We start from the raw sequence: 19754 nt of genomic DNA on the forward strand, positions 1-19754 counted from the left end.
TTACCTATAACAATACTATAAATGCGAAAGTAACTCTGTCTGTCTGTTACGCTTTTACGGCTAAATCACTGAACCAAATTTGATGAAGTTTGTTCTGAGGCAAGCTTGAACCCTAAGGAAGGACTTAGACCACTTTTTTATATCAAAAACTTACGACTATCGTTAACATTTGGGCAAAGCCGCGGGGAAAATTAGTTATAAATAAATATAAGCCGGCCAAGTGCGCGCAGGACTCGCGCACGAAGAGTTCCGTACCTACCATTATCATAAACGTCAAAAAATCATGTATTTTGTATGGGATTCCCTAAATATTAATTTCATTCTGGTTTTAGGTAGTATCTGTTGTTATAGCGGCAACAGAAATACATCATCTGTGAAAAATTCAAGTGTAACTATCACGGTTAATATTATTAGTGACTTTGTTTATTTGTTCGTTTGGTGTTTCAGTGCTTTCACGACTCAACTTCTCAACAGATACGCGGTTGAAGCCGCAGGCGGAACCTAGTCGGGTGTAAAGTTCATTCCATATTTCAAATAATAAAAAAAACTTTGTCTAATATATTTTTATTCTTTTAGTTTTAATCTTATATTGTAGCATGGGGTCTAACATTATGATAATTAAATAAAAATCATTACTTTTAGAGAAAATACAAGAATTTCATACCTACACAAAACAAACGTGATGAACTAGTAAAGTAAAGTAACAACCATGGTTTCTGCGAACCGATTTAACTTGGGCACCTTCAATAAGATACTCATTTCTTAAAGACCGTTCTTCAGGTGTTGCATTTGTGCCTGTGCTGTGGTGTTCACTTTCCATCACAGCCTCCTGCTCGGTTGCCACCAATATAAAAAAAACAACCTTTTAATTTCCCACTGGTTCGATCAAGCCTCATCTCGTTTTTTCATAGCTTGGAGCTTATAGCACACCGGTGCTGTTGGAAGCGACGTGCCAAATTTTCAAAGCTTGAAGTTTATTGCTGCTGCTGGTTTAAACATGACGTGACAGATGTTAATTAGACATATGCTTTCTAGATGCGCTGTTAAAGTCTTTCTTCTCTGACTACCATAATATAATGGAACGGCAAATCGGACACGCTACAATAATTCAGGCACAGGATCAATGTGCTTTCCGAGGCACGGGAGTGTACCCACTTCCTGATGCAAATTCACTGAATTCGATGCAAGATATATAAATCTTCAGTCAAGGGAAGAAGTGACGAAAGCGCCATAATGTTACTTTTGGAAAAAGAGCCTTAAAGTTAAGACAGTAAGCCTCATTTCTCAAAATTACCGTTCTAGCGTTTCTTGATTTTATTCATCATTATGACCACTAGATGCCAAAAACCGTGTTTGTGCGAAATTGACGACTTTGGTTTGTGTCCGTGTAATTGTTCCCTTGTAATTTTTTTTTTTAATTACACTACGTCCACGGTTATGCCTTTTTTCTTTTTTTGGCTTTAGTTAGATGTGGCGATTTACAGTTACTAAACATCTGCAGATATTCGCTGGAGTTTGGTTGGAGCTCGTCGTCCTTCTTGAAAGACGTGGCCTAAACTGACTGTTTTTTTTTATCGGTACGTAATTCCGTTGCTCAAATCGCTGTTATTAATTTTAAAACCATTTTATGTCGTTCAAGTATGTCTGGGGTGACGTTATTGTCGGTATAAAAGTTGACATGCTCGGTTTCCATATCAAGTAAAGAACATGCCGTATCTGGACTACTGTAAATCTGTGCTCCACTGACGTCATTTTATTTTTTTTTTAAAACATTTATTTATTATTATATTAGTAGGAAGATATGACTGTTGTTGTTGAATTTCTTATTAGAAACGTGCGAGACGTTGATACTTGTACGTTAAATGTAATCTTGTAATATTAATGAGAAATACACATTTGAAGTACATTTTGTTTTTGATTTTAATTAAATCATTACTTATTACTTCAAATCTATTTAAAGTTTACAAAAAATACACGAACTGACAAAAGAGCGAGGCATCGCGTGACTTCCGTGACATTTAACAGTAATTGTTTTAAGCTATTTTTATACCTATAGGTACGTAAATACGTATAGTACGTTAGAATTGTATTTAAAAAATTCACATTATATTTAAAAATAAACTCGATTTCTGCTTCTGATTGAATTAAGTCCATATTAACCCAGTTTTGTTGATCCAAGGTGGTGATCAGCCTGGGGTGCATGTCAGTCGCCTCCTCGTGGCGCACCCTGGGCAACGGGGCCGGCTTGAGCTTGCTCGTCGGCCACGGCTAAGACTGACGTGGAGGGATGCCGCGAGGTCGCTCCTGGTACTTCTCCGACCAGCGGGGTGGACTGTGTGAGCGGCCTCGTTGGCAAGAAGGGAGGGGGCTCGTTATGAGCGTCGGAGGTGTGGTCGTACACCGGTAGTCAGCGGCGGAGCCAGTCATCCTATCCGCCGCAGGACGCCAGTCCTTGGCTCCCGGCCTCCAGTGGCGGACTTGGGGGAGTCCGTTACGTTAACGGGACGGAGGGAGCGGAGGAAGTTTGTTCAAATCTGCGTAAGAGATTTTTGCATAGTTTCTGTTTATCTCGTGTTCCCGTTGCACGCCACAGGATCGACCGAGGGCGGGATCATCACTGTGCCATCTCGGCTCAATATCCTATGTTCCCTCCAATTGCGCGTAAAATTTAATTATATTGATGACAATATTTCAAACCGCAAATCTGATTATATGATACGATAAACGCCTGCTAAATCCACTCAAAGATGAAGGCAGTGCCTTATGACAGAGTAGGAATTCAACGAACCTTGGGCATAATAATTGTAACCGCATTGCCATCTATAACTCCATTTTGCGGCTACCTTATAGATATTAAACGGAAACCAAATTATAGATTCACTAGTTCCTTCCCCCGGTAGTTCAGATCTCAATTATATGCAATGGGAGTTCAATTTGTAGCAAGCAGTGTTGCCCAATCTGCGGTCAGTTTTAATCTTTAAATCAGAATGATAGCATTTCTGAAAAATGCAACACCTTCAACCAAGGATGGGATATCTTATGACAAAGTTTTATCGATAATGATTTAATCTCATTCGAAAAACACATTAATGAATAAGGGTTGGAGAAACGGTTTTAATATCAAATTTATTCCACCACGCTGCAAGAATGCGGGTTGGTGAAGGCATCCTGACTGGTTGGCGAAGACTGCATGTCTCCAGTTTTCTGCATGATAATTTCCTTCATCGAGCACGAGATTAATTATAAACAAAAACTATGCACATGAAAATTCTTGCCAGGTTTGAGCCGGCCATCTCAGGTTTTGATACACGTGTTCCAGCCCTGGCCCCTAAGGAATATATAATCACATTGTTAGCAATGACTTGATAATGTGAGGATTGGCTCATATTGGGTATTTTTACTTGGTTCATTAAAATCTTATGTTAAAAAAAAACATCGATATAATTTATTAAAGTTTTGATAGGCTTATTATTTGATAAAAGGCTTTAATATATGTATGTATATAAAGCGGATTGGAGCTGTTAGTATCTACTCGTTGATTTTGATGTAGGATAAATTACAATTTAATTGCATTTTTTTCGGTAGGATCTACATTCCGAACCGGTTATAGCCTTATATTTAATTCAATACGACAACGTGACGATTCAAAAATGTTTTTATTAACCTACCTAAAAAAAGGATTTGTTTTTGATTTTGATACTTGATGGGTCACTCTAAGGGATAGAAAGGTACGTTGTCACTTATCATCGGCTATCTGGTCCATATACCCGACTGTATTCCTAACATAAATTAAATAAATAATAATAATAACGACTCGCTATGATAAACACAAAGGAAATCATTTCAGTATTCATTAAATATCCTATAAAAGTAAATAAGTGATAATAAAATGTTATGATTTTAATAACTTTACTTCAAGTTTCAAAATGTTAAGGACACACTAAATTATATACATTTTAGTGCATTTTTGGACGAATTCCGGCCAACGCCCAACGTTGGCACAGCTGCGTGACCAAGGTCAGTATCGTTGAGTGCAACGTCCACTGACTCACACAAACATCCTTAAATATATGTACATAAACTTACAAGTAACCGAATTAAAGATAAAAGATTAAAATATTTTATTACGAAGACTCGTATACGTACTGTTTAAAGCGTTATAAGATATTTAAATGTGTTTGATTATATTATTTGCAAGAACATGAAAGTCGCGCTCGTCACGTCAATAGTCTAACTTTAATCGGGTGGTCTGCGACGTGCAGATACTTTTATAATAATATTTTAATCACAAACCATCTCCGAAACGATCTGCATCTTCTGGTATAAGTTTAATGTAAGTACATTGGTTTAGTAGTTATTTTCAGTTGGGCATTATAAAATATGACTTATCTTTTATGCGTACAGATAGATATACTGAGCGAGTTTTTAGGAAAAATTTCCACCTAGTTAAGACAATATTTGTAAATTCTTATTGTCCAACCTAAGGTGACCCAGTGGTTATAAAACGTAATCCCCACTGAATATTCATTTGCTTAATTTAGGATTCACTTCGTGTTATTCATTCAGGAGTCATCAGTGAAATGTGCACCCAGTATCCACAAATCGGATTTGAGGCAAAGAGTAGCAAAGGTCTCATCCCAGCAGTATGACATATACAGACTGTACCTTTAGTTTCTTATCCTGGAGTGTGTGTAATAGCTTTATTATAAAATGATGTATTATTATTATATATTTATTATATATTATATAAGTATGTCCTGAAATTTGAAGCCATCGCCTTGATTTCTCCAGCTTTTAAGCTACTAGTTGAACTAGTACATGAAGTACTCAATAAAGGTCTAATAAAGAAAATTCAAAATACTCTTAACCCCCCAAAAATACTCATATCAATATTAACAGAAGCACATACAAGCGCGCGTCAGAGCAGTGGGCAGGATTCATAGAGCACAATAGCAGAAGAGACTATTAATCAATCTATAAATTAATTATTAATGTTACTCATTTATAATTAATTCTGGATTGATTGACATAGCTGCACATTGATTTATTGAACTTAAAGTTTTAACTAGCTAGCAAACCAATTCAACTTAACAAAGATAATTGTTGTGACTTCTTAGAGAATTAAACTTTTTACTACCTTGCGAATATAAAAAATCATTTTTACTGTGGCAACACAGATAAAATCAAGACTTCGAGAGTCAAAGTACCCGAATTACACCGATACACTTCATGCACACTATCAAGTAAGGTTTAAGTAAGGTCATGGTCGCTGACGACGATTCGGCCCTCGGTATTTCGGACTCGATCGCCGCCTGCGTCTTTTTACTTTTTGAGGCGTGCCACATTTTTTTTTATTTGCGAAGGTACATTATATTTTTAATGTATACGAGGCGGGTCTGAATTTAAAATGAACCAGTGTTGAGTTATGTAGAAAATAATTCTTAATTTCATATTCAAATCGGCATTTAATTTTCCATAACATAACTGATATAAGTTACAAACGAAAATTTGAATATTTATTAGCTAGATTAATTTAAAATAATTATTAATGTTACTTATGCATATAATTGTTTATTTAATTTATCAAGACTAAAGATGTGCATAATATATATTTTTTGAATTGGTTAAAAAAATAATGTAGTATAATCTAATCCAACAAAATAATCAAAAAAAAAGCAAAGAAAAAAGCCAAATAAACAACATTTGACAGTAAATTGACGCGATATCATTGGCCGAGAGCTTGATTAATCTATGATATTCACTATGGATTTCGGAATTTTGGAAGTAAAATTAAAGTGGATATAAGTGGTTAAGTGTAATAGTGTTGTATTATAAATAAAGAAATATTAATCAAAAACCCTTAAGAGTGCACAACATAGCTGAGTTATTAGCAAATCGTATGAAATACGTAAATCTAAGGTTTGTTTGTTTTTTTTTTTCTACTTCCATTGGAATAGGGTATAGGTAAATTAGTTTCGGTATATAAGTATGTATAAACGCTGATTGCTTTATTAAGAACTACGACTACATAAGTAAATAGTCAACGTACCAGAAAACTTTATATGGAAACAAGATTTAAGAAATTTCACTCTCGACGAAAATATTTACAAAATTGTACCGCTTCGAAAACTGGTTATTTTTTCTCATTTCGATGGCGTGTAACGAATTTACTTGCGGCCATGTTGTTTATTGTTTATTTTTTAAACGGCCTTGTGACCAAGTGGCATTGGCCTGCGGGCTGCACGAAAAAACTGTTTACAATTCTCACAAACGGAACTGCTAAACCAAAAAATATTTTACCTGTGTAATTTGCGGTTGCAAATAATATTTTTCGGTCATGATAAAAATATAATTTTGTAAGACATTTTTTTGTAAAGTTCCTGAACGAGATTAACATATGGTCGATTTTAAATGGGTCGAAGTTCTTTCTTTTTTTTTTTAAATTGGGTTTCGAGTTTATGACATAAATTGTTGGTGTCCTGGTAAATATGTTGTGGTTTTTTTTTATTGTAAAAGAGTATTTGCTGTATACTTCATTTTCAATTTTATAGTATGTGATTATCTGTATAATAATTGTATCAACTGCGATGATTGTTGGTTTGACAAATTAGTCTTGTTAAGTATTGTATTGAGAAGACTAGTACTTATAATATGTATTCAATTTAGGTTAAGCAAAATAATATATGACCTTCTTTTAAAAAAAAAAGAGTAATAAGATAAATTCATTGTTTTTTTTTAGAATTTATTGGGCATTACACATAATATTTTTTTTATATAGAATATTAAAAACTTAACCTAAAAATTATGTGATAAATAAAACAAAATAAATTTCAACAAATGAAAGAAATTTATTGTATACAGGTTTTAAATACCCTTGCATATTCTTACACCTGCCTAATCAGCCACTTCATTAAGATAACGTAAGATATAAAGATCTTATAGATAAAAGGTCATTACATAATATGAAAAAAAAAAATTTCCACTTCAAATGATGCTACGTAACATTATATTAGTTATACGTAAGAAACAGTTACAAACATACACGTGTACAATTCCACAATTTCAAATCAACTTTTTATGTCGCCAAGCGACGTTTTTTGGACGTTAAATCTTTTTTACAAAAATGTCAGTCGAATCGCCGTAAGCTTAGCTTTCCAATTATTTTTTTCTCATCTAAAAATTTGACTAGATTCAATACAATAGTGTTGTGCCAATCACTTTTACCGCCAAACTTTACTTTTTTTTTTTCAATTTTCCGCAACAGGTGTGAGTCAATGTAGAAATAGTGTAAAAACATCACTTTACTACTGAGGAAGTGAATAATATACGTCTATAATAAAAAAAATAATTATTGAGTCGCTTAAATTAACGAATCCATCAATCTGTAAACTAAACAATATCAATAAAAACTAAAGGAACAAAATAACAAAAAAAAAAAAAATTAAAGAGGCGAGTAATGTATATTGAAAAAAAAATATTCCATTAAACTTGTACTCAATAATTAAATAACAATATTATAATTTGATCTCGTTAGCTCCTTTCAGTTAATATAATATCAAAAAAAAAACATGAGCTGTTCAATTGATTATTTAGGAAATAACAGTGTCTATCTTATACATTGGTCCATTACCTAAATCATTATAATTTTCTTATCCGATCACAAATAAAAAATATTTCATTTTTACGCTGACAACATTCATAAAAGCAATGTTCCCCAGTATGTGATGTGAATTTCGTAAGCGTTAATCTTTCACAAATAAATACACCATGAAAATATTTCGAATAACACTATCATTTTCAATAAAGATAACATTATATTTAATATGTCTAAAATTAAATGCTTTGTGTTGTACATATTTTTTAACGTGGCAATCCACGTCCGAGAACTGCTTCTAGCTTTGTTTAAAACAAAATCTCCCGTCCGTTCCGTAATTCTAATGTAATAAGGAATTATTGTTAAAAAAGTACAATAATTATTTTTTTTTCGTTTAAAATTAATCTTCTAGACATACATATAGATATAGAAGGAAAACAATTAGGTGAAGCTTACATTAAGATCATCCTCCGCTCTACGACCGGAGGCACAAGGGACACGGTGCCACGCCGTGTCACAGTTTACGCGGCGTGTTACACGTGCCGTGTCACTTTGCCTGCAGTTGGAAAACGGTTATATACAAAGATACAGTCACACAAACGAACAACATGTGTTTACGAATGCTTAGAAATAGGAGCTGGCAATGTCTTTTAAGGTATATAACGACCATATGAATATTTCGACTACAAAATCCGTTAAATGTGAAAAAAAATAAGGCGATTCTTAGATTCTGATAGCAACAGGCATTTTATTAGTTATTATGTATTTGTTTTTTCTATTTATTTATTATTACGGATTGTGCAGTCTCTATTATATTGTTATGATAAAGATATTCGCACTTGATTAGCGAACATAAGCGATATTGAGCGACGCTTTCGTTCAGAAACGCGTGTTAAGATTAGATTGCACTCTAGATCACGTCGTCTCGCGGAATCCTAAAGAATGTTTTTTTTTTTATTTAAAAAAAAATGCAATTTCCCTTCATTGTCTTTTTGTTCCTAGAGCAGTCGAGGACCGTTCAAGTTTAACCTAACCCTTAAGAAATTCATTACAAATACGAAAAAAAATTAACAAAATATTAAAGAATTACTACCGTCTACCTATTAATTCAAAATTACACTACGTTATTAACTAAAATTCTTAAAACTATGTGGAAAAAATGATTGAACAATATACAATAAAAACGATTCACTAATAAACCAGTGATCTCATCGAAAAGCGATTAATTTATTATTATGGCAACACTCAAGACCAGTTGAGTTGCCAGTGGAAAAAAAGTCTGAAGGCAAAGGCATGATCTGTTTATTTTTTTTTAATTTAAATTATACAAAAATTCCTCTGCAAGTTAAAAATGGCGTGTATTCGTTAATTGTCTCGTGTAGAAAAGCTGAATATTTGCGGAGATCACTGTTCATAACATTAAAATGTTAAAGTGGCGTATACAATTTGTACAGACCGACCGAGCGCGTCCACTCGGCATTTTTCTACTACATATCAGTCGCAACTCTCTTTTAAACCGGGAATCGAACCCCAAACACTTCGCACAAAACAATGACATGTTTAACATCTCAATATAATATTATAATCATATATAGGGTTATTTTAAAAATAAAGCCACTTAAAAATTAACTAACGTTACAAAATAAGATTAAACAACATAATGATTTGTTCCCGATGTGAAAAATATTTATATTATTATTTAAAAAAAAAAAAATCTAGTAACATTCTAAACGGAATGTTTTATTAACATCTAAATTATCTTTGCAAATTGTCCCATCCTATTATTTCTGTACAAACTTACACAAAATAACTTTTTTTAAGCTATCAACAAACGTCAGCCATAACACACAGATTTGTGTACGTATTAAAAAAAGTTGTTCGATTATTTAAAAAATTTGAATTTGGAAACATGAAATGCGGTCTGCTGGGCCCTCGCCGACGCGACAATCTTATGTCTTTTATTTATATTCTCCTTACAAGTCTTTTACCAATATAAATGCATATAACAGTTATTATAGATTTTTGAGGATTAAACGCTAAAAAGACATCAAAAATTATACACAGAGAAAACGAAATGAAGGTGAAAACATGCTATCGACTAGTTTAAATTTCGAATATAAAAATTTTTGTTTTTTTTTTCTTATTAATTTTCGTAGAGTAAGTGTTCGACATCTCGGCTCTGGATATGTATGAGAATTTCGATACTTACAGATTATATAAACATTTTTATTATTTTTTTTTTAATAAATTACAATTTTCGGGTCCTCTTGAAATTATGATATTAACGTCGAAATGTCGAAGTCAGACTCTATAGTGTTTCTATTTTCACATCATTCGTGGTCTCCGAAGAAAAATGTACGACAATATTTATTTCTTTAACTTGTATATAATATATGTATATTTTAATTACATACACAATACAAAGACTTCTTAAATTTTCATGAGGCGCACATTTACACGTAACTTACTAAGTAATCGTATGATAATTTTTATATCCAAATATTTTACCTAAATTTATTCTGTGAGAGCGTATACATTATTTACCTTCGTACCTCCGTAATATACTTCGATTGAACACCAAAAAATGTCACAAATGTGAAGATGTCAATATTTTTTGAGGAATTTTTTTTTGGGCTAATAATTTTTAAAGTTGACGAGAATATAATATTGATTATCCATATTTTTGTATAGTCGATAAAACATTTAAAACTTGGACCATGAAAAATAAGAATATATTTTCTTAAGATACAATAATAGTACATAAAATATATAAGTTCACTAGATGTATGTACGTCGGTGTAAACACCACGTCACGCAAACCGCACTCGTAATACCTAAATATCACATTTAGTAATATGGAAATCCACGTGTCAGCACACACACACATTAAATTACTATTTTTTACAAAATAATAATTGCACAAGTCCGATTTAGGCTTCGTGAAGCCACGGAAATACGCCTGTCCCTATCTCTCACATATCTAGCCCACGCGACAGAAAGAGATGGTGTGACCGACCCCGCCATAGCTAATAATTTCATTCAATATATTACCTATCTAATTATAAAAACACCGCACAAAATCTGCGTTTATTCACTTAAAAATCGATAACATTTACACTCATAGCTAGCTTTATAATTAATTTGTTACATTGTTTTTTATTTACTTAAAAATATTTAAATAGTTGATTTCATAACATTAACTTTTGGTTGTCTTTTACTTAAAACAAGGTCAAAACGTGAGGCTTCCGGATTCAGGAAATTAATTTTGGACAACCTGGTGGTGGAGTGGATTCAGCGTTACCATGAAATTATAAGAGTCCGGACGTTATTCTAACCCGAGGAAATGAAACAAACATTCGTCGAACGAGACGTCGTTCATCTACGTGTTCGTCGTGGGGTAGTCGAGTAGTCGCGCAAAATAATATAACTACGATTCGAGGAGGCGAAACAAATCCAGAATAACCCTGAATCCCCAAGGAGTACAGAATGCGAACGGTCTACTTATCACGGGCGTCTAAACACTATTTAATTGTGATATTGCATTAGTAAAGCTGTGTTATATTGAATTGGTTGTGACTTTAGGTAACTATTGTGATATTTGGTGATACATCGTGTCACGGTGAACGTTCGGGGAAGCGGAACCGAGGACTACTCGCGGGGGCGCGTAAATGCACGAGCCCGGGGAGGGGCGGCGGGCGCGCGGGGAGCGGCGCCGCGGAATGTACTGCACAGTATCACAAGCGGGCGGCGGAGGCTAGGCGCGCTCCCCCGCGCCCGCCCCCGCCGGCGACGCCGCGGGCGGCGGCGTGGGCGTGCCGTTGCGCGGCCGCAGCTTGTCGGCGCGCAGCCGCTGCACCGCCTCGCGCATGTCGGCCGCCAGCTGGTGGTCCGAGTCGAGGCGCGGGCGGCGCGCGGCCGGCTCGTCGCCGGGCTCGCCGCGCCGCCGCAGCGCGCCCGCGCCCGGCGGGGACGCGGGCGCGCCGCTCAGTCGCTGCAGCAGCGCCGCGCCGGGCCGCTCGAGGCTCGAGCGGATGATGCCCTCGAGGAACGAGCCGTTGGCCGGCGGCGGGGCTTCCTCGCGCAGGCGTCGCATCATGTGCGACGCGTACAGGTCGGGCGTCGGTGGCGGCGCGAACCCGGCACCCGGCCAGAACGGGTACCCGGCCGGGTAGCCGCCGCTCTCGGGGCCGTTGAGGCCGTTCGTGAAGGGCTTCGTCGGGGGCTTCGGGGGAGGCTTCGGTGGCTGCGGTTTTACGTCCTGCTGCGGCTTCGGCTCCCTCTTTCTGGGTCGCATGAGATGCCGCTCCTTCACCTTGTACTCCAGTGTGGAGTGAGGTACGCCGTAGTAGGAGCCGGCGCGGTGTACCGACATCTCGCCTCGCTGCACCGCTTTCACGGCCTCCACCAAACTGTCTCTGTCGTAGTTTCGGTACTTTCCTCGTTTGGGTCTCGTACCCTTTCCGCCGGTCGCGGGCTGCCCATTGTTGTTGGGCGTCGCCTTGGAATTACTTGGCATCGCGTAGTTCCTCTGGTTATCGGGTGGAGTTTTTATCACAGACACGTGCCTGTCGGGCGCTCGCATGAATTGCAGGTCCGAGGCCTGCGGCGGTCTATCGAGAGGTTGCTGGAACTTTTGGCTGATACTTTTCGCTATTACGTCACTCAGCGACGTAAAGAGATGCTGACTGGAGGGTGCGTCTGCGTAGACCGATGGTGGAAGTAAGAGCGAGGTTGCATTGAGCGGCGGCTGCGGCGGTAGGATCGGCGTGATAGGCGTGACCGGCGTTGTGACGGGCGTTGCCGGTGAGGGGCTCTTCTCGTCAGGGGGCGGGAATGTCGGTATCTTGAGGATAACGGACGGGGGCGACTCCGGTTTATCGGGCTCGCTGTCCGGGTCGGACTCCTGGCCGGTATCGGACATGAGCCCGAACTTGTTGACCTTGTTGCGGAGCGTGGAGCGCGGGATACCGTAGACGACAGCGGCTCGGCGGGTGCCCAGCCGGCCGGATTGGATATCCCGCAGAGCTGATTGCAACTCATCTTCCGTGTACGCTCGTCTCGTAGTGCTATTACTGGTTCCTTCGAGGACTGCGCGTTTTAATCTGCAACAACATAAAGAAGTCGACTTAATTTCAAGGTTTCATGATTTAAATTGCAAGTTGTCTGATAACTATTTCAAACTTAATTAGGTATATGAAAAATCTGAAACTGGTCGAATTGTTAATGTGGGCAAATTGTCCTAAAATAAAGCTTAGCAGACGCGTAGGAACGAATATAAGAGAGCAATCTCACAAAACAAATAATTCTCTACAATTATTTGCATATTAAGATAAACAGAGGCTCGTATTAATCCCCACAAGTTAGACTTGCGTGAATCATAAAACAATATGGGTCAACAGCTGGTCAACAACCGGCAATCGGTCGAAAACTCTTCTAAATTCAACATTTCAAAACGGCCGCTGTATTAATTCCAGATAACGCGAAATGCGAAATATTTACTCGTGGACTCACCGATAACGGACTACTATGAATGCGTCTTTATCTTTTTCCCTTCGTCTTTTATTTCCTGGCGTCCGTATCGCGAAATCGTACTTTACGTCTCGGTTTTACGGTCCGATTTGCAATGAATCGAAACGGTCGTCTTTAGTTTCATCTTGGGTTTTACTTTCTTATTTTTCGATATCGTTGACAGGGAATATCGGACCTTATTATTCCGTGGGAGGGGGGCATATCGCTTGGTGTTTTTCGCGTTCGGAGCGAGGATGCAAGGTCGATGCACTGTCGACTATCGCTGCATTTTTATTTGTTTTGGCGAGTCGTGCGACCCACATCGCGGTCCCAGAATGAATTTATTCTGTTATCGATTGGATATCGTGCATAATATCGGTGCTGAAATCGAGACTGTGTCTTATTCCTTTCTTGTACGCGCTTTGAGCTTAGTTCATGCGAACATTTCAAGTAACGAGGGTCCGTTTGCTGGTTCAATGAAGCGAGAGACATAACAATATGGATTTTATTTTGCTATTTTATTCGTAACGTGAAATGACCGTTGGGAAAATAACGATCGACATACGATTCATTAACTTCCGAGATGCAATTTTTATATATTATACATATATAGTTACAATTATGTATCTAGTCTTCGTATACATTTTATTGTTTACCTTTGTATTTAAGTTTACATGACGAAGACACATCTTTAAATACATTTTATGCATGTCAAATTTATAAACGTCTTAGATAACCAATAAATAACATCCATTTATCTATGTGTGTTTGTTGAAACTTTAAGACATGATCTTCAAATCAAGATCTAAGACACGCAATATCAACAAAATCTGAATTCTAATTAAACCGGCAAGTGCTCTAACTAACACATAATAGACCGCGTAATTAATTATACGTCTTCTAAACATTTTAATATCTATATTAATAAATGGGAAGAGTTATAATTGAAATACTACTAAACTAATTTACATAACGTTTATACCAGAAAATACAGTACGTTTTGGCGAATACATGACGGACAAATTCGGCCGAAGATTTTTCTTGTAAATTTATTACTAAATAAATCAAAAATATATCCTTAAAATATTTTATACATATATAAATAAATATTGGACAACATCACATACATTACTCTGATCCCAATGTAAGTAGCTAAAGCACTTGTGTTATGGAAAATCAGACGACAAGTAACGACGGTACCACAAACACCCAGACCCAAGACAACATAGAAAACTAATGAACTTTTTCTACATCGACTCGGCCGGGAATCGAACTCGGGAACCTCGGAGTGGCGTACCCATGAAAACCGGCGTACAGACTACTCGACCACGGAGGTCGTCAAAATCGTTACACATACTTTATATTTATTTAAAATCTCGATTAATTGCTAAATTGATAGCGATTTGAACAGAACAGACTTCGAATCGATTCAATAAATGTTGCTAGCTTTCAAATTTCATTAATTATTATCTTAATATCGCTAATGCTATTGCGAGTAACATATGTAAGGAAATTATTATATAGTAACTGATATGCATCGTTTAGACGGCTCAAATCAAAAACCTCCAACCCATTTGAAGGGATTGTTTGAAGCTCAAGCCAGACTATTTCAATGCGGGTTGGTTGAACACAACTTAGTTGTTCATGCACAGGAACCAGTAACCTTCGATTAAGGTTTACCTGTTTTAATTACTTCGCAATATTTGTGATGTACTTAATTCAAATCAGTGATAGCTCTTCAGGTTAAAGAATTTTATTACTCATAAAGAACCTTATAGTTCACTTTACAATGAGCAATAAATATAACTTATAGTTAAATAGAGTTTGTTTTAGTGGTAGTAATCTGTGGCAGTATCCACATTGACCAAAAAATTTCTGTAACATTAAATTTGTGTTTTAAATATGTGAATGATATTTACTAATTTTATTAATATATATTTTCGCTTATAATTTTTATTAGTTTCTTTTTAAAGTTAGTTATACTCGTACAAGCTTTTGTACTCTTTCAATTGATGATAGACATATGTTACATAGTTCTCGCTAAACATAACATATTCGTTTAACCTACCTACAAACGTCTTGTTAATGCTAAGTAAGATTAGCACCAGTATGTTTCCAATATAAAAATAACACGCAAATATAACATGCACTCCAGATCAATTCATAACTTCGTATAATTAACGGTAGAAGTATTGAATATATCTTGATATCTCTCTGGACCCTCGTCGTGGGGGTAAAATCAGCGTATTCAAATAAATAAAACGTACTCTCGATTAAATCTCATCTCCCTATTTGAAGGGTTTATATAGTGATGTAAAGGGCAGTCGCCATTGTAGAAATTACGCTTGAATATAGGTCAAATGAATTGGACGCGTGGCTTCTCAATCGTGTAATTTATCGTGTTGTCTAATAGATGGCGCTATCTGTCTTTTAAATCGCGCTTATAAATTGTCTACTTGATTCTATATTAGATTGATTCAAGTTTTAAATTTAGACCTGGATCATGTTTAACTAGTGATAAGGCTGTGCACGTCTTCTGGATGTGTATCAACCACTGCGTTTATCTATCGTTGTGTTCTGGTTAGAGATGTGAATGAGCAAATATAAATTAACTGAGTATGTTCGGTCCTAGATTTTTCTAGTTTTTTTTTTTATGTCGATTCTTGGTAGTTAAATTAGTTGCACCCTGTAAGTGTAAAATTACGATAAAAATAAAATCAAATATTCTATATAATTCAAATAATAGGATTTCTATAAGTTTAACGTAAAGTAAAAATAGGTCGTGTTAAAGAATTTAGTATTAATATATACTTTAAAGTCGAGCGGTCGCGTTGCGTTATTTATATGAAACGAGTATACTTGAATTTTATAAGCGGATGACTCACTAATAATAAAATTGTTTGTTCGTAAGTAAACAACTTTCTTTCGTAATCTTAATATCATGACGAGGGAGGGCGTTGACATGTGATACCAGTTCCTTGACACCAACACATTCATACAAATGTACATTTTTTTTTATTTGTAATATTAGTAAGTTATTATAAATGCGAAAGCATGATATTTTTCTAGTGTATTTATGAACAAGATTAGTTGTTTTGTTAACCGTTAGAAATATATTAAGAACGCTGCCCTATACATTTTAAGAACTTGTGGGTTACATACATATGGAGAGATTTGCTATAATTAGATTAAAAAAATAGATTTCAACAATAATAATAGGTAAACTTTTATTTTTTAATTTTATCTAGACGAAGGATTCATTCATTGTAGTTTTTAAACCGAACACAGCGATATAAAGAATTGAGGTTTCACTCCAACAAAGCTTCAGTTAGAGCAATGTTTTGAGCTCCACTACACTGCTCTCTTCTCTTGAGCAGTGTAGTTTACCTTTGACCAGGAATAAGACATTTACAGGCTAACATTGCCCCGATACTGAGGCAAAGTGGCATCGGTGAAAGCTTTGATTTTTCAGGATTTGTTTAATCGAAATATTAAGTTTATTCTCTTATAGCTTATTTCATTTGAACTACAAATTACATCGAATTTGTTTTAAAGAACGATGTAACAACCTAAAGCGAATGACCTACGAACATAAGTCGAATAATACTAATTATAGTAGGTATATTTAGTTATTGAGGCATACGTCTATAAAATACAGTACAATATATTACTTATAAAATCAAATAACCACACCGCGAAGTTCATTGACCGGTTGTTTTGTTACAAAAGTTAATGGGTGCATTCACATATGCCATTGTTTGTGTAATCCAGAGTCATATTTCAATAGGAAGTGAACGCTGTGAATGTTATGGGCAGTATACCCCATAACGAATCGACTTTTCCTTAAAGATTTCCACTTTAATCATAAATGTCGTTAAATGTCGATTCAAATTGGCTCCGATTTACATTTCTGATATGAAAGTAGTGAATTGAGATCTGAACTATATGAAGAAGCTAGATTCCCGCGGCTTCGTCTGCCTGTCTTGTGTTTGAATGTTATGTATTCTATGTCAGAAGGTCCCAGGTAACAAAACCCACTCACATTTATAATATCAGTAAGTATATCCTTACTTATATACTTTTAATAATCATTTGTCTCTTTCCAACATCATTGATTTGATATTCGATAGAAGAAAACACAACATTGTTTGAATAATGACACTTTAAAGAAAATTTTAAGGCCGTTGAAATTTAATATTAAATACTTTGAATGATAAGAGATTATTAAAATGAAATTATTGATGAAATGATACTGGTGTGTTATGGCTGTATACTATAAGATGGATATTTAGCTAACCGTTTGATATTTAAGAAAAAAAAAAGCATACTTTTGTGTTTGTAATACGACTTAACTGAAACGAAACAAATTCAAATTCAACTGCCTGAGTAGTTTCAAATATTCGACTTTTGATGTAAGATCAATTGGAATGTTTTAAGTAGTTACATATTATATATGTTGTATGTTGATATATATATATCAATCCAATCGGCTTTCTACATTTATTTACTCTGTCTCATACTTTTACACACAGGGTAAGTTAATAAGATCAAAAATCAAGTAGTATCACGTTAAATTATTTATTAAAAAAACTGATATAACATAACTTTATTATATATTAAAGTGACAAACATGAGTTTCATATTCTTGTTTATTATATATAATATATTGTATAAAAAATTCTTGCTCGTAGGAGTTTTTAAATCATTTATCCGATTAACTGGTGGCACAGAACACCTTATGTATCATAGGAATAGGTACGGAAGTCGTGCAAAAATAATTATACAAAAGATATTTAAAGCGATATGCCTTTGAGAGTACTAAATTTAGTCAAACTGTCCGGAAATAAATTAGTTAGTTATACGTAAAATAAATAGCTTTGTAGATTTATTACAAACTCGTTGTCGGCCGAGGATTCGCTCGCGCTCTACGGTTTAGCCGTAAAAACGTAACAGACAGAGAATTTCGCATTTATAATATTAGTACAGATAAAAAATAATCATTTATCATTTACTTAACGATATTTTAACGTACGAAAGCGTACATCGATGTTATTCAAACATTACTCAAGGATAAGCGTTGCAGAACATTTAAAACACGGTAAATGGATTACAAAAAGTGTCTGACCTTAATTTGATGCAAATTTTCTAACTCGTATCTGAATCGGCCATCGACTACACTTTGCAAATAGTCTATTTCGTCAGGTGAAAATACTACCCCCTGGGGAGTGTGCGATCCATTATTTTAATTAGGCTTTTTCAAGCTCTTTTACGAGCTATATTCAAGAACATTAAAACTTTTTTTAGAATGAATAGTATTTATTTTAAAACAAAGAAACTATCTTTAAGCGTTTCGAAGGGGCTGCTTTGGAATACCTTTGAAAAAAGAGGCAAGGATAGCTGTTTAGATTGATATATCAAGTGGAAATTGTATTTTTTTAACGATTTTTGTTGCGTCAAAGATTGTAGTTCATTGGAATGTGATTTGATATTAATTATCAGAATACTTGGCCTGTAAATAAATTCAAGTCTCATGTCAAAAAACTTCTATGAATTAGATGATATAAATATAATATTTGCTGATTTCCAAGTAGGATATGTATATATATATATACAATACAATGAAATATATATATATATATATGTATAAATATTTATGTATATTTCTTTGTACTCGATTAACATAAGCTCTATAAGATGACGAAAGAAAATACTGAGTTTCTTGTTCCGGTTCTTTTCGATAGAACGTACTTTCCGAAACGGTTGTAGCTTTATATTTAACTATAAAAAGTAAAAGCTTACCTGGCGTTATCCAGATTCTTGGCGTCGGGAGGCGGCGTACCGCTGGTGCTGGACGTAGACTTGGCGCTCAGATCCAGGGGCTGTTCCGCGACGGTAGGGGACGAGCTGGGGGCTGCTACCTTGTCGCTTTCTGATAGCCTGCTGCAATTATACACTTTCGTTAAAACTGGGTATACTTTAACAATTGTAGTATTAGCTTTTATTTTCTTAGTATATTTATGAATGAAGCGTTTGATATCAATGGAAGGAATATACATTAAATAGTATTATCTATACTAATATTAAAAATGTGAAAGTAACTCTGTCAGTCTGTCTGTATGTTGCTCTTTCACGACCAAACCAATCGACCGATTTTTTTATGAAGGAGTTCAAGCTTGCTTCATAGTTAATTTCAGCAACATCAATGGTTTCATTCGGTGGTTTGACCGTGGAAGAACAGCAGACACACAGACATAGTTACCTTCCAATTTATAATACCTATTAGTAGAGAATTGTAGATAAAAATCGTGAAGTTGGCATTCGTCGTTCGGCATGTAAATATGCAGTACATATTATGTACGTTTATTTTATTATAATTTATTTTTTAGAAAAGAGTATTTACTCATTTCCCAGACGGTTATCGGTGGAATCTATATAACCTACCGTAAGTTTAAATTCAAATCATTCCTGTAAAATTAAGATTCAATAATGCTTCTAAGAGCCTACTTGAATAAAATATCTCGGTATCTATATTCAGATAGTTTACAACATTGTTATTTGAAATCTTTTTTTTAATTACGCGTATAACAACTCTAAGTAGCTCATTGAGCACTCTTACAGAAAAACTGTGTTCTGATCTCTCAATAAAAACGCC

At 35.4% G+C, this 19754-nt stretch overlaps 1 protein-coding gene across 6 annotated transcripts in view; it reads right to left on the bottom strand.

The window, feature by feature from the left end:
• Positions 1–6828: 6828 nt before the first annotated feature.
• Positions 6829–19754, bottom strand: part of Eip93f (Ecdysone-induced protein 93F) — a 201300-nt gene continuing 188374 nt past the window's right edge. For 4 of the 6 annotated variants that reach the window (XM_064218710.1, XM_064218708.1, XM_064218712.1 and 1 more), the window contains 2 exons: positions 18902–19042; positions 6829–12696 (listed from right to left, as the gene is read on the bottom strand). In XM_064218710.1, the coding sequence (XP_064074780.1) occupies positions 11349–12696; positions 18902–19042 (1489 nt within the window). In that variant the 3' untranslated portion in view covers positions 6829–11348. The remainder of the gene's footprint in view (positions 12697–18901; positions 19043–19754) is intronic. The other 2 variants (XM_064218711.1, XM_064218709.1) reach the window with 1 other exon arrangement.

The sequence above is a fragment of the Vanessa tameamea genome, chromosome 24, assembly GCF_037043105.1.
Source record: "Vanessa tameamea isolate UH-Manoa-2023 chromosome 24, ilVanTame1 primary haplotype, whole genome shotgun sequence".
Lineage (NCBI taxonomy): Eukaryota > Metazoa > Arthropoda > Insecta > Lepidoptera > Nymphalidae > Vanessa > Vanessa tameamea.